The sequence below is a fragment of the Megachile rotundata genome, chromosome 9 (genome assembly GCF_050947335.1).
Source record: "Megachile rotundata isolate GNS110a chromosome 9, iyMegRotu1, whole genome shotgun sequence".
Classification (NCBI taxonomy): Eukaryota; Metazoa; Arthropoda; class Insecta; order Hymenoptera; family Megachilidae; genus Megachile; species Megachile rotundata.
In genome coordinates, this window is record NC_134991.1 from 9,322,747 (window position 1) to 9,343,783 (window position 21,037).

The window sequence follows — 21,037 nt, forward strand, 5'->3', positions numbered from 1 at the left end:
GATTATTTTCTACGGCGAACCGGATTAAAAGTTATGCGAATTTCGACAACGCGAGATACAATAGAGACGGAAGCTAGAAGAAGTGGAAGATACTTGTTACAGCATATTTTATTATTATTGTTTAGTTATTTACAATCTGTATATTATTAATTAATGATAATACGATTAAAGTATTTTGTAGATAACACGCGAGTCTATGGAACGTTTCCACCATGAAAACGATCGTGAATTTTGATGTGGTCTCGTCGTCGGATAGAGTAGATTTTTTTATTATCGCTCGATCTTTTTTAATTCTTTTCTCGAAGGAGCGCCGACTGATGTTTTCTTTCTATTTACTTTTGTTTTGGAATAGAGTCTCGTAATTTACGATTACGACGGTAAGGGACAAATATACTGCACGGAGCGAACTCGATTGCCATTCTTGTTTTCATCTTGTTTGTACAGTGGCGAGCACGGTAGGCTGCATTAGGGAATGGCAATATAGGAGAAGAGGATCTCATCATTTGTTTGTTTTTGGTTCTTACATTTTGGAATTTACAATCTTTCAAAATTAGGTATTCAAAACTTTTTTAATTTTTAGCGTTAACAAATTTTATAGAAATTTTCATAAACTTGTATAAATTTAACAAATTTATATTAATTTTCAAAGTAATACACATACAAATTTTGGGGTTAAAATATCAAGTAATTTGAAAATCTGAAAGTTTAAATGTTTGGAAAATTGGGGATTTGGAAATTTCGGAAATATGGAGATCTGGAAATTAGGAAATTAGAGAATTTGGGGATTTGCAAACTTTTAAATTTTTAACGTAGAGAATTTAGAAATTCAATAATCTGAAATTTTTGAGACTTAAATATATTGGAATTCATAAATTCAAAAATTTTGAAATTTGGTAATTTGAATATTTAGGGATTTGTGGATTTCGAAATTTTAGGAATTTGATAATTTGTGAATTTTGGAAAGTTGAAAAATTTAGAGCTTTAGGAAATTTAAAAATTACAAAATTAGAAGCTTAGAAATTTGGGAATTTGAATATTTGGAAATTTGAAAATTTACATATTTAATTTCTTAAAATCGAATACAAATGATGACGTACTCCTTTCCCTAAATTTGTCTTCGCCTAAACGAGGCCTACGTTGCACCTGAGTGTACATAAGCGCAACCATTCTCGATGACCCTTTACAGATTATTGTAGAAGTACAAATCGCCTTTAAACGATGATTCTGATGATATGTTTTTACTATTAAAGTTATACATATAACATAGTTTGAAATCGATAAGCATCTGGCGGATGCTGAATTCTGTGAATATTTCTTTATTTTCTTTATTTTTGTTTTCTTTTCTTATTCTTTTTTAAGTAACTGATTTATATAGTACAAAAGAATATCCTTTGTATGATTTATATTTTTCTACAATTTGAATCTATATGATTTAATCTTGTCTGTAATCAAACTTCTAAGATAAAGTGTCTTTTGCAATGATAAAATGTTTTGCAGTCCAATCTGTTCTTCTCTTCTTTCTTAATTATAAAAACGAGCGATTGACGTTGATTTTTCTAACAAATGTGAAGAAAAATGTTCCCATTATCTAAACATTAGGTTGTACCATATTTAATTGTTAATTCTCAAACACAGGCAGTTTGATACAACATGATTCTACAAAAGTCTTAGTAATAAAATATCGCTTGTAACATATAAATCTGCAATTTAAAAATTCATGAAAAATGTATAAGTACTTATATTAATGTTTCATTAATATAAGTGTTATCTGAAAAAAGAATAACGAACTGCCATTAATAAAGGCAACTATTTACTGGCTTATTTCGTTAGCAGTTTTAAATATATTTAGTTACTGTTTTGTAAAAATAAATTGTTAATATGAATATTTTGGTCAGAAGTAACTGTATATAATTATCACTTTAAATTCATATAACGCGTGATGATTTAATACGTGGTAGTCAATGCGTTGGCTATATAACACGAGGTAGTATAACGCATAGCTATATCATACGTGGACAATATAACGCGTGATAAAATGACTCGTCGGCTATATAACGCGTGGTGATTTAATATGTGGCGATATAACGCGCGGCGATTTAACGCGTAGTGATTTGACGCGTGGTAATTTAACGCGTTAGCTATATTACGCGTGGGGATCTATCGCGTTGATTATATTACGCATGGCGATATAACACGTGGCGATTTAACGCGTGGTGAATTTAACGCGTGGTAAATTTAACGCGTGGTGATCTAACACATTAGTTATATAACACTCGACAATACAATGCGTGGCGGTCTAACGCGTAGCTATATAACTTTTGATGATATAACGCGTGGTCATCTAATGCATTGGCTATATAACGTGTGAGGATCTGACGCGAGGTAAATTTAACGCGTGGTGATCTAACACATTAGTTATATGACACTCGACAATATAATGCGTGGCGGTCTAACGCGTAGCTATATAACTTTTGATGATATAACGCGTGATCATCTAATGCATTGGCTATATAACGTGTGAGGATCTGACGCGTGGTAAATTTAACGCGTGGTGATCTAACACATTAGTTATATGACACTCGACAATATAATGCATGGCGGTGTAACGCGTAGCTATATAACTTTTGATGATATAACGCGTGGTCATCTAATGCATTGGCTATATAACGTGTGAGGATCTGACGCGTGGTAAATTTAACGCGTGGTGATCTAACACATTAGTTATATAACACTCGACAATACAATGCGTGGCGGTCTAACGCGTAGCTATATAACTTTTGATGATATAACGCGTGGTCATCTAATGCATTGGCTATATAACGTGTGAGGATCTGACGCGTGGTAAATTTAACGCATAGCTCATACAATGCGTAGTGATGTAACGTGTGGTAATTTAACGCGTTGTCTGTATCACACACTACTAGTATAATGCGTATCTATACAATACGTGGCAATATAACGTGATCTATCGCATAACTATACAATGCGCGTTCTAACACATAGCTAGACATATAACACGTACTGATCTAACCTTTCACAATATAACAATGCAGGTATACAAATACAAGCTGTACAAGTAAGACCATATAACGTACGATCTTATAAGGCATAGCAATCTGAAAGTAGATTATCTCGAACAAAAATCCTAGTTTTGACGGGTACAACCTAATATCTACCATTTCTTTTCACACCTAAAAGTCAAAACGTTACAAACATCTAGATATGTAATTTTTTGTGTTTGTTCTCTCTCGTTAGTACTTTTTGAGCTTGCGGAGATACCAGTTCCTAATTGGAATGCGATCGGTAGTTAATTAGCGGCTCTCGCTCGTTTACAATACGTCGGCGAGGCGAGGTGACGTCTCGAATTAATGAAAGAGAGTCCTCTTTGCATGGCTACCGTGGGTCGACGACCTTTTAATTATTTCTCGAGATTTTACAGTCTAATCATCTCTCTTCTTTATACACGAATTGTGACGTGCATGAAAGAGTGTTTCGTGCTACGTTTTTGCTATGTTTTTGCCTCGTTTTGAGTTTTCAGATTTATTATGCAAATGTATGTCGTTGCTTGCAAATTTTTTTTATTGACAGATACTATTATTACTACAAATGTATGTCACTACTTAAAATATTTTTTTTATTGACAGGTGCTATTATTAGTCATTATTATGACGATAGATTTTGTTGATAAGTAAAGTGAAAATTTCTGTGATTAAATAATATAGAAACTTGGAAAAACTAGTATAATGGAATTAGGGATTTGGAAATTTGAGAAAGCTTCAGAATTAAGAAATCAGGCTCATTTTTACCTGGTTACATCATTAGTCATAATTGACCCACGTTTTGCTATTTAAAGGTAAAACAAAGAAACTCTTATCCGTCTTAATGATGTTGGTGCATAATGCAATGCTGGAATATGAAGTCAGAACATACCACCTCAAGGACACAGCTGACATCCGGAAACCTCAAGCAAAAGTCATCAATCATCTGTTAGGTATAAAAAGGAACGTAAAAATGTCATAGATTTTACGAAACAAAGCTTGAAAAAATAATAAATAATCTTTGAAAGTTGTTTTACCATATTTCAGTTTTAAACGTTAAATATGAAAAAAAGTTCAAAAACGTGAAAAAGTTTGAAAAAATGACGATTTTCATGGAAAAATCAGTTTAAATATCTCTTGAGAGTTTGAGGAAAAACAGTAGAAATATATAATATAATAGAAAAAATAAAAAAGTGGCTTAAATTGAAGCTAAATCGGCTGGAGTCATTTAATACCCCAGTATGAGCATTAGATATTAAAATTATATACTGTTGAAAACAATACCAAAAAATTTTTAAATTAAAAGTATTTGATTTAGGAATTTGGCAATTTTTAGATATAGAATTTCGTAGATATGAATTTCGTAATATTATATTTTATATAAGATATAAAATTTCGTAATTTAGAAACTTGAGGATTTAATTAAAAGTTTAGGAATCCATAGTTTTGAAAATTTGCGAACTCAACAAAATTTGACAATATAAAAATGAAAAAATTCAAAAACTTAAAAATTAAAAAATTCGGAAACATGATATTTTATAAATTCAAAAATCATTAAGTGCATAAATATTCTTGTACATAATTTACAGACTAAGAATACTTACACTCGATGGTTAATTATATTTGTCAGTATTATATTTGTTGAAAGGATGAATAATTTTCGTAATTGTCGGACATCAAATGTTCTGTTGTTTATTTGTCATTATTTGTTCACTTATAATAAGTTCGTATCGCTGCTTAAATGGTTTCACGCAAAATGGGAGCGCAATTACGAAATCAAAGTACCTCGAAATTCGATAGATACACATTTCGCATCGTCTTTAATAAATCCACCGTTATTTGGTGTTGAATCCTTAAGTATGAATACATGAAAATCAGTACGTGAATAGTTTTATGCAAAACTCGGGTAATCCGCTTTTTTCAAATAGACGATTAACATACTTTTGATTACGTTTTTTTTTTCTTTTTCGCTAACTCTAAATTGTTTGAACGGGCGGTTGATAAAGAAGCTTCGCTTCGATCTGTATACAATAATTAGTCCTTCGTTCCTATTTGAGGACGTTTTTTATTAGTTCGAGGATTTATATTTTTTCTTCGTCTAATCGATCATCTTCATACTCGATTTTTGTTGGATATGTAACGCGTTCTTCGTTCTCGTTCATCGTGTGCGATTTAATATTAACCCCTTGCTTTATAATTTATAGAATAATTGCCAGATTGTAACTTGAATGTGACAAAATTAATCTTAGGTAAGTATTTTCTGAATAATTAAATTTTAATTTATATTAGTTACAATTTATAATACTGACTTTTGGTAAATGAAGGTTACATAAAATATCGCAGTTTCTGTTCATTTTATGAAATACTGTTTTGTTCATTTGTTGAAAGTTCATTTTTTAAAATATAATTTTTTTCATTCGTTGAAATGTTATTTGATTCATTAGTTGAAATATTACTTTGTTCATTTATCGAAATACAGCGCTGTTCATTTATTGAAATATTGTTCGGATCATTTCTTCAAACGTTTAAATTAATTTCAGTATATTCGTCTAACAAAAAATTATAAAACAAGGGGTTGACAAATAAATAATTTACAGTTGTGTGATTTAAATAATTCGAGTAAAAATATAAATAATTACAATTGTACTTATTCGCAGTGGTTTGTATCGTAGTTTGACATAAACAGACGTATTTGTATCTGTGACAATGCGTGAATATTAATTAAAGTCGTTATTAATTTTTACAAAGTATAAAATTTATAATTTGTATGTTGTTTCGAAATCATTCGTTATTTTAAATATCAGTAGGTACGTGATCATTCCTATATAAAATAGAAATTGTTACAATAAACGAGTAGAGTGAAATCGAAGGAATCGTAGCTTAACACATATAAATAAACGTTTATTCAGTTTTACATTCAGTTACGCTTAACACATTCCAAGTGAGAAATTCAAAGTTCGATAAATATTTTTGTAGCCTTTATTCTTCTATTTCTTCTATTAAAATTATATTTCTAAATGTTGTAACGATGAATGTCATATACGTTACAAGATTAACTTTATAATTTTTTCTCTTTAATTTTTGTTGGTTATGGTGCATTTCTCTACCTTTTTATTTTAAGTTATCTATGTCTTTCATTGTTTTATTGCATGTATAGAATTAATAATTAACACGTTGAATGCTGTAGTAAAAATTGTCGCGTATAATAGGATTTTACAGCCCTTATTTTGTTATATTTTTAAGGGGATGTGATAGCTGCCATTTTGTGTCAAAACGAGGCATAAGTTCGACGATGAGATTAACATTAATTAATTCTATCGAAGTACAAAAATTAAAGTTAAAAGCAAAGTAATTATTATTTGTATATTTGTATAATTCTTTTTATAATTTATGTAACAAAACCACCATTTATATAACAGTCTTCAATAAATACAAATCAAACACTTTCAATAATTTTTATAATTTTACAACAACCCGTTAGTTCCATATTTTTCATATAAAACTTTTCTAAATCGAATTAAAAAATAATAAACAGTATTACAATGTAGTAAATGGACATTGTGGAATTATCTATATGGTAGATGTGATTGTCAAATATGCATAATTCCATTTATTTATATAATATACAGTATTATAATTTATATAATAGAGCATTATAATATTATATACTATATAATAGAGATAAATCCAGTTCATCAAGTTTTAGAAAATGTTATAAATAAATATGTTGGGTCATGCAAAAAAGAGTTGAGAATAATTGCTGTATAATACACTACAGTATAGCTACATACAAAATAATGTAGTTTCATTGCTTTTAGAATAATTTTATATTGTTCCATCTTTCCATTTAAGCTTTCATTTTAAGTAATATAATATTCACATTATAAAACAATACATATACATTTATTAAAAATTCGTTGTGAATTTTCATATAAAAACTCGTGGCATCGATTATCAATTTACAGCATTCAACATATTAATTACAATTTTTCTGAACACAGCAAAATAACTAATAATTTGACATTTCTTCACTTCTTCAATCTTCCCTTCTCAATATTTTCTCTCAAATATAAAAAAAAGAATTATCATGGACGATAAATTCACCGAAAACAACCAATGACAACAAACAATTCGCAAAAATTAAAAACTATCATAGAATATAAAAATTTTCGTGTTCTTCGTCAAATAAAGAGTTTTCGGTGAATCGGTTAAAACAGCGTTGCAGTTTGTTCCAAAAATTGTGTTCGTTTAACGTGTATCGATTTTTGATTCTTTTCTAAATCGATTTTTGTTTTAGAAAATGAAGGGAAATCAATAGATTGATTGAATTAATCGTTTTACTGGCGAGTTCATTTTTTCCTTGGAAGACGTTGAAATAAAGAGAAACGTCTTCGACTGCAGAGAACAAAGAACCAGTTCCATCGCGATGGAGGCTCTGTTGGCCTGTTCGCTTATTTACAACATAGAGAAGAGATCTGCCTACTGTTTGTAACGCTATCATATAAAGGCGATACACTTGGGAAACGCATGCATGCATGGCCGCAAGATATTACCAGAGCGAGGGAAATTTTACTCTACAGGGCATCTCAAAAGAGATGTACATCATAAAAGTTACAGATCATCTAACAGTAATTGACAAATTCTTTTCCATTGTGCAACGTGAGCCTTTGCTTTTGGGCATATTGATGATTACACGTCGATTGTTTTATTCTTTGAAGAATTAAAAATCAAATTTGAAGGATAAATGTATGAGATGTTTTGTATGATTTGGGGATTTAGAGATTTGGGAATTTGGAGGATCGAACATTTAGAGATTTGGGAATTTAAGGATCTGGGAATTTAAGAATTCAGGAATTTAGGGATTCGGAAATTTTGGGACTTATATATTTACGAATTTGTATATTTAGGAATTTGGGGATTTAGGGTCTCAGGAATTTAGGAAATCAGATACTTAGGGACTTAGGAATTTAGGAATATAAGGGTTTGGAAATTCGGGAATTTAAAGATTACGCAGATTTAAGAATTTGGAAAATTCTACATTTATGAATTTCGCAATTTAAATTTTTTTGAGGATTTATGAGTTCATGAGTTTGGAGACTTGCACATTTTTCTTTTAATCTTCTAACCTCGCAAATTTCTAAATGTCCAGAATATATTCAACATCCTTCACATTACATTGGAGAGTAAAAATCAACCAGTACCCTATTCAGCTATGCCAATGAAACAACCAGTAATCATTGACATCTCCAAAAGCAAACAATCAAATTACAAAATGTTGCAAGATATTTTCCAACTGTCGTCATATTCACAACATACACGCCTTTTGAGACACTCCGTACAGATAAAACCATCGCTCGATCGTTCAGGACAACAGGGTAGGGAACTTGTTGCTCGTTGCTACTTGTCCGGCTACGTATGTGCACGTATACGTATTACTCTACTTCCATTTGATAACGATGAAGCTGTAAAACTTTTGGAAATTCTGGAAAAGATCGCTTCCTCCGTTTCGAGCAATCCGTCGAATAGGAGGTTGGCTCATGATCTATGGTACGTATTGAACCCTCGTTCTCGAGGGATGAGAATGTGTCTTGTCGAATAAGTCTGTTCACGCGGCAAACACGAGAATTACGTTTATATTTTTTCATTCGAGTATTTTCCTTCCGTAGGATTATCGCGAGCATCGACATCAGGATTTCGTTTGTCTCAGATCCACCGTTTGCCATTGAAGGGATCTAATGTTGCTCTGTGCTCGATACTCGTTTAATTTCCGACGAGACCACGTAGTCTCGTGGCGAGGCATTATTTTCTTACCAACGAGACGAAACCGCGGTGCGTCAGCTTCGGCTTCAACGACGATTTGTTCGGACCGGTGCTTGTTTGCTGATGACTTCTGCTCGCTGCCTGCTGCTCCCTCGCGTTCTGCTTCTTCTTCAACGACTCCTGCTTGGCACCTCTGTGCATGTGAACGCAGCAGAAGCTGTTTATTAGCGCGACAGGCCGGAAAATATAACGTTTGTCATAGTTTGCCCGGTAGACGTTAGTGTTGGTTAAAAAAGGAACTAGGGACTATGCGAATTAACTATGATGGTGAATCTGTGGAGGGTAACTGTACCTAACAGCGCAATTCTGGAGGAAATCGTAGCTGAGTAATAATAGATCTTGATTAGATATTTTGATAAATCGAGAATTAAAATGTGGCTCCATTTGTGAATATTCATACGACTGTTTAATTCTCTGATTTCAAGAAATTATGTTAAGGTTAATGTGACCATTAACGTTTTCGTTAGTGACCATTGTTTATTTCATTTTATTTAAAATAACATTGATCAAACTGTTAAAACATTGCAGTTGTATTTTGTTTATTATTTTAAGAATTTATTAACTAGTTTGTTAGCAAGTATAATTACAGATTTTAATGAGACAAGTTAGTAAAGACATGTATTTCTAAAATCACCAATTTGACAAAGAAAATGTATATATATTTTTGTACCTTCCTTATTTTTCCTACATTTTTTTAATTTTGTACCTCCTTTATTTTCAATATTAATTGTTATCAGATTTTTCTTTTATACTTTCATTCGAATATACTAATCTTAATTTCGTTGAAAAATTATTTCATATTAGGTGCAGTTACCCTATAAGTTAATGTTGCTAGGCATGAATAAGCTTAAAAGTTGTTGTTAAGAGATGTTAATATTTTTAATATGTATTTTTAATCGAGCTATATTCGAAATAGAAAAGAACGTTCTTTTCTTATGATGTACAACGCTGTTCAAAAGTTTGGAGCACTTTTCACGGTTTTAGTTAAAATAGTCTTTTAATACATAGCATTTAATATGTAATAATAAAACTGTAATTCTGTTAGTGATGTTATGTTTGTGTATTAAAATAACATTACATAAAAATGTTTTAATACTGAAATTAAATTTATATCATTATTTAAAAAAGACATAAGATTTATTTAAAAAAAGTAGTTAATAGTTAAAATAAACTTTCTTCTAAAAGCGATTAAAAAAGAGTACAAATAATTATCGTGTTGCAATTTAAATCTCTAATTCATAGTCAATTATTTAATCATTTTGGACATCATAATATTGTATGCATAATTGTTCAACATTAAATAATAGTCTTTAATTATAGCATCTTTATTTTATATTTCTTTTACAAGAGTTCATTGAAAAATGTTATTAAGACAACTAAAAATCCATTAAGCATCTATCACTGTTCAAAAATAATATTGTGAATAGAAAGATTATTCACTTTAAGGCAGCTATTTCTTTCAAAAAGAACATATGTTCCCAACTTTTGAACCGCAGTGTACAATATTAAAACAACAAATGGAGAAGAAGCTAATTTATGTATGCTATGTATGATGAGGTGAAAGCCACAGTGCAGTAAATCATATTATTAAAAATATTGATTTGTGTGCGAGTACAATCAACAAATGTCTGTTCATCAAAAAACATAGCGAGTAAGTCGTAAACATACTTGTACACGAGAAGGTGAAAGCCATAATGATACGACAGATTGTTTAAAATATTGTCTTCTGTGCGTAGACATAATTTATACATGACTGTTCATTTCAAGAAAAAGTAGTACCAGTTGTAAATCTACTTTTACTTCAAGAAATAACAGTACTATGTAGCAGAACATAATATGGATGGAGCAAATGTTCAATTGAAGAAAACCTTTTATTTCTCAGGATGAGAATTAAATGACGTTACTATAATTTTTAATTTCAACTCATCACTTTAATACATTGGCTGTCACGGTAAAAATATCTACATTACACTTCATTTTCCAAAATTGAAGATTTTCACTTATAATTTATTATTTCAAATTACTATCATAATACTGCTGTATTAATTTTTAAACTATAGTTATTGATACAACAGCGAACGTGTTAATATGTAATCAGTTTGATTAAGAGGTAGCAATTTAATAGAAACGTAATTAAACCAGGCAATGATAATAATAATAAAAGAAATAGTGTAATACTGAGTATGGAAATAATAGTTTATTTAATGGTTATTACAAAATTGCATATTTAAAGGACTAGAATATTTTTGCATCTACTGTTTAAAAATCACTCTCATAAATTATTTATATTTCTACTGCTTAAAAATCATTCTCATAAATTATTTATGCATCCACTGTTTAAAAATCATTCTCATAAATCATTTATGCATTCACTGTTTAAAAATCGTTCTCCTAAATTATTTATGCACCTACTATTTAAAAATCATGATTATAAACTAGTAAGAATGCAAAATTTGTATAAATAATTAAAGGAAGTCTATTTCATCACCGGAAGATGATGTTACTTTACTTAGCGTATTTACGATATAATAATAAGCTAAATAGACATGTAAGTATATCGCTTGAGCTGTACCAACTTCTGTTTTTGCCAGCAGCGGCGAACGTAATTTCGCAAACAAAGCAGCTTAAAAGGCGGTGAAAAAAAAGAATGTGGTTGCTCGAGTACGTGAAAGCGAGATCGATTTTTCTTAAGAGTTCTCGTTCCATTTTGCAGTCGGAAAAATAGGCCATGCGTCCTTTCGCGAGCACTCTTTCATACTTTAAGTAATCTTAATTGCGTCGAGTAGGTTGCGTCGGTCGAAAGAAAAGAAAATGAAAGGAGGGACAATTGAGGTTCAGCGCAGAGGATAACTTACAGATATCGAGTGAGATCTTCCACGTCGACGAGCATCGAGTCTTGCTCCATGTGTAGATCATCCCTTCTTAAAAGTCCTTCGACCAGCGCCTCGTTTAGGGCTGCGATTCTGGCGTGCAAGTCATTTGCTACTACTTGAAGCTGTGCGACGTTTAGATCTGTTAAAAGTACTCGGGACAATCTGCGTCTATCCTCTCCCAATTGAACGCCAACCTGAAGAGAATAATGGAAACCATCAATTCCTTGGTTTCGCGTCGGATGATGCATTTCAAATTTCGCGCGCGAACTTCGTTCTTACGCGCGATTATCTGTGAAAGTACTGATAATGTTCGCGTTGAATTATTTTCTTTTAATGCTTACTACTTATTTTAATGTACAACTAAATATTTATTTTACAGCATATACTTTGTGCAATTATTTGGACATTTGGGAATTTGAAAACTTACAAATTGGAGATTAAAAAATTTAAGAAAGGATGATTTGGATATTTGGGAGTTGGGAACCTTACAAAATGGCGATTAGAAAATTTAAGAATTGATGATTTCGATATTTGAGAGTTGGAAACCTTGCAAAATGGCGATTAAAAAATTTAAGAAAGAATGATTTGGACATTTGGAAGTTTGGAATTTTACAAAATGGCGATTAGAAAATTTGTGAACTTAAAAATTTGAAATTCTGGAAATGTAAGAATTTGAAAACCTGAAGATTCTCCGACATCCGCTAATTCTTAAATAAACTAATTTCTAAGCTTAAAAATTTCGATAAATATTGAAGAAACGAATGATGTTCCGACAGTTTTTAGCATCTAATAATTCAATGTGAAACGCACTTTTTCCAAGCTGGATCGCACCATCTCCGTAATGGGACTCTGTTTCAGCCTTTGCCTCTCAACTTCCATTTGCATGTGCGCCATTTCCTTTGCCTGTGCTAGAGCCATTCGTGCTTCAGTCTGTAATCTAGCTTGTTTGGCGAAAAAGTCAGCTTCATCTATCGGGGCTGAACTCGAACCAGTCTCCAGCCTTAAAGAAGGAAGACTGAGCACTTGAGGTCTAACTGGCATTTGTTGTTTTTGTTGTTGCTGATGGTGTTGTTGCTTCGAACCTAATGAAGTCGGTGTGGACTCTGGAGATACGTCGTTCTCCGAACACGGAGACTCCGTGTCTGAAGGTGTTTCGTTCATGAAGCAGATTTGAAGATTCATACCTAAAATGAAAATTATATTTTTGTTATTATTTGTTCACAAGTTATTTTATTTTAAGCTTTCTCTGAATTTTCATGTTTTTGACAACTGTTTGTGATAATTATCTGACGTTTCTTCTTATGTTAGTAAAATGTATATTATAATACTATTACTACTAACAGAATTACTGTCTTCTTATGCTATTATATTATAATTTATCCTTGTATACTATTATATTTAATATACATCATATATAACACACATGTAATAGTGTATGTTGAAATAGGAGAAAAATTGATTGTCTACAAGATAAATTAAATTTTGCTCATAAATTATTTTGGGTAACCTTTGTAAATTTAGAATTTACAGAAACTACATTTAATTTATTATTGTGAAGTTTAATGTTAGCAAAAATATGTTCTACAAAAAGAAAGTAATTCTATGTCAGTAATATGTATATTGTATAATAGTATAATAATATAATAATATTATATACATGTATCGTATAATCATATAATAACACAATGGTGCCCATTGTATAGTAGTATAATACAAGAGTATTACTATAAGAATAGTATAGAACTTTTTATTATCGTCCATAAGATTAATTAACCTCTTTTCCTTCACTTTTCATCACATCACCCAGAAGATAATATTAATGTGAAAAGTTTGAAGTTAAAAATCGTTGGAATAGTATTCATCAATCAAAACATTCATTATTAACTTTCATACACTTTTTTCATATCATCAACTTCCATATACAATTTTTCATAAAGAATTTCATAAAGAATCTTTTCATACAGAATTTCATATTTGTAAAATTCATTAGCTTTCTACATGACCCGAATGATTCGTATTCAGTTGAAACGTGTTCCACTTAAAAATTTAGTCAAAAGTTTTGTTCAATATAATCAAGTGGTGAGTTCGAAAGTACAATTGGAAAGATCGAATACAAAAAATAATAAAATTTTGCTTGTCTTGTCTTTAAGAAAACTTAAAAACTTTTAATATTTTCTGAAAATTATTTATTATCTTTATTATTCGAAAATTTGAAAACATTGAATTTTTTTGTTACACTGTAATGTTTTTATCGTTACAAAAAAATGTAATATTACAGGAAAAATATTTTCTATTTAGTTATATTGTATAACAGATCATAATTCATACAGAGACTAGTTAATAAAAATAAAAATATTATTTGTATAATTTATAACAGCTATTATATTATCCATTTTAAACAAAACATTGTTTAATTTTAACGTTACGTTAATTACATACTTTTTGTAAAATTACACTCTTGTAAAGTATTGTAAGAAAGTATTGTAAAGTCACTAATTAAGAAACTATTAATTTGCATGTAATAATTACGATAAATAAAGATTGATTTAGTATTTTGTAAGACATCTTTCTTCCTAGAAACGCTGTTCTTTCAAGCGTTGAGGCATACTACAATTCTTTTCTTCAAATATTCTATGTTTATAATGTTCTATTCTTCTGTCAGCTATTGTTTCAAGGTTTCTTTAGAGGACACTAAAATTTTGTAATTCTCCGTTGGATATTGCAATCTTTCTTAATAATACATAAATGTCGTTTAAATTCTCATTTCCCCTGCATTTTTCGGTAAATTATTTTCCAGAATAGAAAGCTGAACATTCTCATCCATCAAGTTATCAGTGAAAACTAGTTCAACAGTTCCAAATATCGAAATACATTTTCGTATCAGCATACATCCATTTTCGTACTTTATTGTTGCGGCTCGTATTTTTTATTTTAAATCCAATAGAAATAGAATATCGAATAAAATATTAGAATGTTTTATATTGTTTTAAATATGTTAAATTCATTTTCTTCACTAAAGATAACATCATTCATTTATTACAAATATTATTAATATCATGTTTCATTTAAAACATATTAAATATTAAGTATTATAATATATGCTGTAAATAAAATTTATATTTTTGTTAATGTTGCAATATTATGTACAACTGAATATTTATTTTGTTTGTTACAAACAAAATAATATTACGATGAAGTAAAAATCGATGAAGTCTACCTAATGACCGAATAGTATGGTTGTATTTAAGTTTTATATTAATTAATCTTGTTATAAATTATCTTCATTCACAAAACAAAAATTACAATAGTAATTTTTGTAAAAATGAAAAATTAAAAATACAACAGCAATTTTAGAACAATTTTTGTAAAAGTTGCTAATAAACGAAATGCAGTAGATTGGATATATTTGTACAGTGCTAAATGTTCTTATACAATTTTTGCAAAATACTAAATATTCTTACAAAATATTAAATTGTTATTACTACTAAATAGAATAAAATGGATCTAATATTAGTAACACAAAATAAAAGAAAATATTTCTCAGAATATTCGTGCTCTCGTTATTAAATATTTATGAACATGTTTTATCATATTTCATGTTTTCAATGTTTCATGTGTTCAACGTTTATTACACAGTTAATGTACACAACTAATTTAACACGTCGACTACCACGTCCTACGTAAATAATGCTTGAGTTTCCGGAGAACCACAGGACTCCCTAATTATATTATCGAGAATTCTCTTAATTACAAATACTCCGTTTAGATACTCAAAATTGTAAGTAATAGAAATTAACTACCATGAAAATTGTTTGTACTGTAAACAAGTTTCTTTCACAAATATTTAATAAATTTTTAAATTCAATTTTCTTGCAGGTAGACAAAAATAACACGTTGTAAAATTTTATTGTATATTTTTGTCTTACTTTCTCATTCAGATTCTAATATTTTGTCAAACATATGATTATAAAAAAATAATAAAATTGCAAACATTCCTTGTCTTTTTTAATCAAAATTTTTCGTCGTGCCTTAAAATATTGCAAACTTGCAATATTATTTACATTATAATAAATGTACGTATATTATCTGCAATTCTATTTAGTTGAAAATTGAAGTTGATAATATTTTTAGTTGAAAATTGAAGTTGATAATGTTTTTGGTTGAAAATGTTGTTACACCATCTGCTCCAAAAACCGCATTTTCAAAATTACAAAACAATGCAACAAAGAATTACCGGTCATCGAAAGTGTCCTTAATCAACAAATTCACAGCTGTTCCCCTGTAACCGAGCTCAATGAAAAATATACAATTCAACAAAATTCTCACAAATCACTAAACCAATTAAACACTCCAATAATTGTATCCATAAATTAAACCCCATGGAACTGCAAAAGTTTCCTCGTAATTGCGTCATAATTCGCAATCGTTAATTTCCACACAAGTACACCCAAAACATCACTTTGTCCCAAACTAAAATCCCCACCGGTTTCATTAATTTTCTAACCGACGATATTCAGTTCTCTAACGATCATGTCTGTTTTCTGATCGATCAATCACTCCGATCGTCAGCGAGTAGTCTCACAAAAATGCGAGATAAACATTTTCTTTTCGATAAAACAAACGTGACGTGCGATGTGTTCAGGGTTCAAGTGATACCGACCGCTTTGAAGCCGCGACTGGAGGCTCGGTTTTCTTCCGCGTTCAGCGCGCAAGTCTTCAGCGTCTGGACCCATGGCCAACCTCCGTCGTATCTCTTCACGGTCGTTTCGTCGCTGTGAACAGGAAGACAGAGGAATCTGAAGTGTGATTACTCGTTACACTCGTGCGGGGGGAGGTCGGAAGAAACCCCCTCGATGCATTTAATCCCCTATCCGCCCCCCGAAAGCTTCTTCTCAAGCTGTATCGGAATCGCAGCCGCGTGGGAGTGAAAACCATTAATGAGATTGACAACATCTTTCTCTGATGTGCATAATGCGTCGCGAATTGTTTGCCTGCTGAATCATTGATATTAATTTAATGAGCAAGCTACTCGTTAACCTTTTAGGGTGATTTGTGAGGGAGATGCAACTGGTACTGTGTTTTATGCGAATTTAGGAGTTTACCCCTGAATTATTGTGATGCTAGATCCTTGTATTGTTGGATATTTATGTCTCTGGATTTTAGTGTATATAGATATGTGTATTAGATCTGTATGCTTTTACTGTATACATAGGTCAGTATAAGAGAGCTATGTATATATCTGGATTTCTAATTTCCTGGTACCTGATATTTCTAGGTCCTTACTTGGATATCAATATTCTAAGATTTATACATAGTCTTCGATCTCTATATTCATAGATTTGCACTCCTAAGTCCGTGTAATCCATAGGTTGTCCAATACTTAGATAACCTAGATATTCAAATCCTAAGAACCTTAGTTCTTCATAGACTTTTAGATCCATATATCATTTTACTCCTAGGTCCCTAAATTCTTAATATTCCATATCTTCTTCTTTCCAAATTCCTATATTCCTAAACTTGTATATTTCAAAACCACTGTTTATAAATCCCTGTATTACAACATTCTTACATTTTCATATCTCTGCATTTCTAAGCTTCTACATGCCTCTCAAATTTAATTCTGAATTAACGACCTAACACTAAAACTACCAAAACGTTCAAACGGTCGTTTCACAGCTTTTTTAATCTGTAAAATTTGTTAAGGAAATTTCTTTGAAATCAGTATTCACCATAATAGACAAAGAACTAATATACTAATTTGTTTCACCATTTATTTATTTTTCAACTTCACTTTTATTTACAAAATAACTGTGTATTAGACACTGAAAGGTTTAAAAAAAATTGTATTATAATTTATAAAATCTACGATTGCAATTTGATTTAGTTAAAAATGTAATTAATGTCAATGTAGTAATAACGTGTTATTAATACTCTCTCATGTAGTTTGCAAATTTATGATTAAAAATCTAACGAGAGTATAATTTGTGAAGGTTTATATCAAAGCGGCGATTTTAGGTGGGTCCAGTGTAATATTGAAACATGCAAAATTGTGAAACAGGTAGCACAGATATTTTTTATTTAATTGCTTTTATGACTTAATATGCAACGTGAGCCGCGTAATATCGAAATATACGAAATTTAGAAAAGATAGCGATATTTTTTGTTGAATTGCTTTTATGGGTCAATGTGCATCATAGACGAGTGAGCTTCTAAAAATCACTGTTTTCGAAAGTGGGTTGCGGTCCACGAAAGTTTGACAAGCATTGCACTAAAGTGTGAGTAATTGAGCTAATTCAATAACGAAGCAGGAAATTAAAATTATGCAAAAGTTGAATAAATTGTTACCGAATTGTTCCTATCCAAAATTTTGTACTAATGTAATATTCCTATTTTTTAATTAAATCATCACGAATCAGCGAAATTAAAATCTATCCATTCAGGAAATATTACCAGACAGTTCTCAGACTTCTCTATTGCTAAATTTAATGGTTTTAAATTATGAAGAGGATATTTTCCAATCCACTTTCACGAATGTGAACTTGTAACATCCGCGTGAGAAGCTATTAGCGGAGCATAAGTTAAACTGTTTCGTTCGAGTAAATAGGATTTTGCTACGTAAACAGTCGAAGCAGATTTAATTTTCAATTTACCGAAAAATCGGGTAAAAAATTGATCGAACAAAACTTATTTTGGCAGTGGTTAATATCAATTCATACGCTAACCTGCCAAGAGATAAAAATCAAACTGCATAGAAGAAATCGTGAAATCGAACTAGATACATTTATTCTGGCAAGCGTTCGAAATTAATCACTAGATTCTTGTTTGATGCCAAGAGATTCTGAAACTTTGAACTATAAACTTTCTTTCTAGATATGGAACACGTAAAGACCTCGTAACGGTTTATATTGTATTATATTCGTGTATAATTCTGTAGTTTTTAAAGAAAATTTAAAATAATATTTTTAGGAAGTTCAGTTCAATTATTATTATATTTTACTTATTTAATTGCAATTAAATTTTTGAACAGATATACAGAGGGATTGAGTGAACTATATTGTTTAAATTTACTTTTAAATTTGATATGAGACAATGTTTCAAACATTTTTTAACGTAAGAGATAGTTTACAAGTAAATTTAACTAAAACAGATAAATGCCTGACTCTTAAATGACCATAAATACAAATATACAGGGTGATTCATTTAATTGTACCATTTCAATTTACTCTTAAACTACCTAAATGCATTAGAAAATATTTCAAACATCCGTTTAAGATATAAAATAGTTCACAAATAAATTTAACGAGTACAGTTAAATGTCTGACCCTTAAATGACAACGAATACAAAATACAGGCTGATTTATTTAGCTATGCCATTTCAATTCATTCGTAAATCACCTATTTTCATGAGAGAATGTTTCGAATATTTTTTAATATAACAAATAGTTTACAAACAAATTTAGCTAATACAGTTAAATGTCTCACCCTTAAATGAGTACAATAGAGAACATAGAGTAACTCATTTAGCTGTACCATTCAAATAATAACAAATAAATTAAAAATAATTCAAAAATAAATTTGGGACGCATTTAAATGTCACCCTTAAGTGACTATATCATAGAAGAAAACTAAGAATAGAAAATAGAAAACTAAGAATAGAAAACTAGAAATAGATCCAAACGATTTTCACTAGCTACAAAGGAGGAGTAATAGTAACATCAAAGGGCTAAATTCAAAATGGCGGCTTCTAAAATTTCATTTCTCCCATTATTATAAGAAGCTGTATGGTGTAAGAAGCTTCCCTGAATATTCTTCAGGGAAGAATTTTGCAGGATTTCCACGAGTCGCACCTGAAGAGTTTCATCTGGATCCCCGCGTACTACTCTATCGAATCGCGTGACGAGATCTTCTCTTTCAGGTTCCTTCGAGTCGTCGGATTTCTGGAACGACGCGATCGTTTCTTGTGGTTGTTCCTTGACGGGCTCTTTATCGTCGTCCTGATGCCCCAGAAATGAAAGCCAACTTGGTAATCGATGTGATACGCTCGATTACAGGGCATTGATAAAGGTAACTTTCAGCGAGTGGCGACAGAGATTCGTATTTGAAGCGAGAACACAGCAATTTTTTTATATATTCCAGGCTATTCAACCTTTCTTTGCTTCCCTTTTTAATTCTCGAACGAACTTTACGCTATTCTTCCTTTTTTCTTTTGTACGTTTCAGAATTTTTCTTCCGATGGAATTTTTAGTGCAGCGTAAAAAGCTTTCGTTTAAAAAATTCATTATCTAATAATTGAGGTAGTAAATGTTTCATAAATCTGGTTAGGATTAATTTCAAATTTTTTATATTTGTGAAAAGTATTACTAGTATTAAAAGTATTATTACAGACTTTTAACAGATTTATATTTCACTACAACAAAAATGGATCTATCGTAATTTATCACAATCCACAAATAGGAATTAAAAATAGTAGTCTTCCATATTGACAGTACAGTTTAATTAAATACTACAGTTCAAAAATATATTCTAAAGTAAAAATGCAAGTATAAAACTACTACAAAATTTTTATATAAAATTTTCGTTTTCTATAATTTTTGTTCAATAAAACAATATTTGGAAAAAAATAAAGAGTAGAAAAAGTAGGAATTGTATATTTTAAAGATATTTACAATATTGTTTTCAAGTTAGTAAGTTCATTGTACTAAACTTTGTTATCGCGTGGAGCAGTAAAGTTTATAGATGCACTTAAACAGTGTAAAAGGTAATAAAACAAAAGAAGTGACATTAAACGGCGATAAAGATGGGGCTAGTGGCAGTAAAGAGGTTAGGTTGTCATTCGATCAGACGATATTTAGTGTTTAATAGCCTAATAAAGAGATTTTTGTTCTTAAATGTATCATTGTATTAAGTTATATATCTTAATAAATAAGAAACAATTTAAAAGCGATTTTAAGATTTTTAAAAAAACAAAACAAGTAAGTGTTGCAACATTTCACCTTACATGAGTTTCAAAGAAAAATAATTTTACAATTGTTGTATATAATAATGTAAATATGTGTAATTTATGAAAAAAATGTTTTGCATAATCTACATATATTTGTTTTATTTCAAATATTGCAATAGTTTTTAAATAACAAAATATAATATGAAAATGATATTTTAACGAATAACAATAATTTTAATTAGATTCGGTATTGATCCACTTATCTTGTACATACTAATATTGAAATTCATCAAAATTTATATTTAACAATTTTCCACTAATGTCTTTTGACAGCAATTCAATTGCTCTCACTTAATTTATTTTTT

General features: G+C 30.2%; 2 protein-coding genes across 7 annotated transcripts in view; one reads left to right on the plus strand and one right to left on the minus strand.

Moving 5' to 3' along the window:
* Positions 1–90: 90 nt before the first annotated feature.
* Positions 91–21,037, minus strand: part of Schip1 (Schwannomin interacting protein 1) — a 64,136-nt gene continuing 43,189 nt past the window's right edge. For 4 of the 6 annotated variants that reach the window (XM_012292589.2, XM_012292591.2, XM_076535688.1 and 1 more), the window contains 4 exons: positions 16,392–16,503; positions 12,542–12,915; positions 11,714–11,925; positions 4,705–9,015 (listed from right to left, as the gene is read on the minus strand). In XM_012292589.2, the coding sequence (XP_012147979.2) occupies positions 8,838–9,015; positions 11,714–11,925; positions 12,542–12,915; positions 16,392–16,503 (876 nt within the window). In that variant the 3' untranslated portion in view covers positions 4,705–8,837. Of the gene's footprint in view, positions 3,985–4,704; positions 9,016–11,713; positions 11,926–12,541; positions 12,916–16,391; positions 16,504–21,037 lie in introns of those variants that run through there. The other 2 variants (XM_076535690.1, XM_012292590.2) reach the window with 2 other exon arrangements.
* LOC105663482 (uncharacterized) lies at positions 8,251–8,834 on the plus strand. Its single transcript, XM_012292592.2, has 2 exons — positions 8,251–8,585; positions 8,705–8,834. The coding sequence occupies exons 1-2, from the start codon at positions 8,251–8,253 to the stop codon at positions 8,772–8,774; spliced, it is 405 nt and encodes a 134-aa protein (XP_012147982.2). The 3' UTR covers positions 8,775–8,834.

Bases quoted from the DNA above. Each gene is read 5' to 3' on its own strand.
- LOC105663482 (XM_012292592.2), top strand. From the start codon at position 8,251: ATGCCAATGAAACAACCAGTAATCATTGACATCTCCAAAAGCAAACAA. The intron at 8,586-8,704 runs GTACGTATTGAA...TTCCTTCCGTAG, and splicing joins AGGTTGGCTCATGATCTATG to GATTATCGCGAGCATCGACA.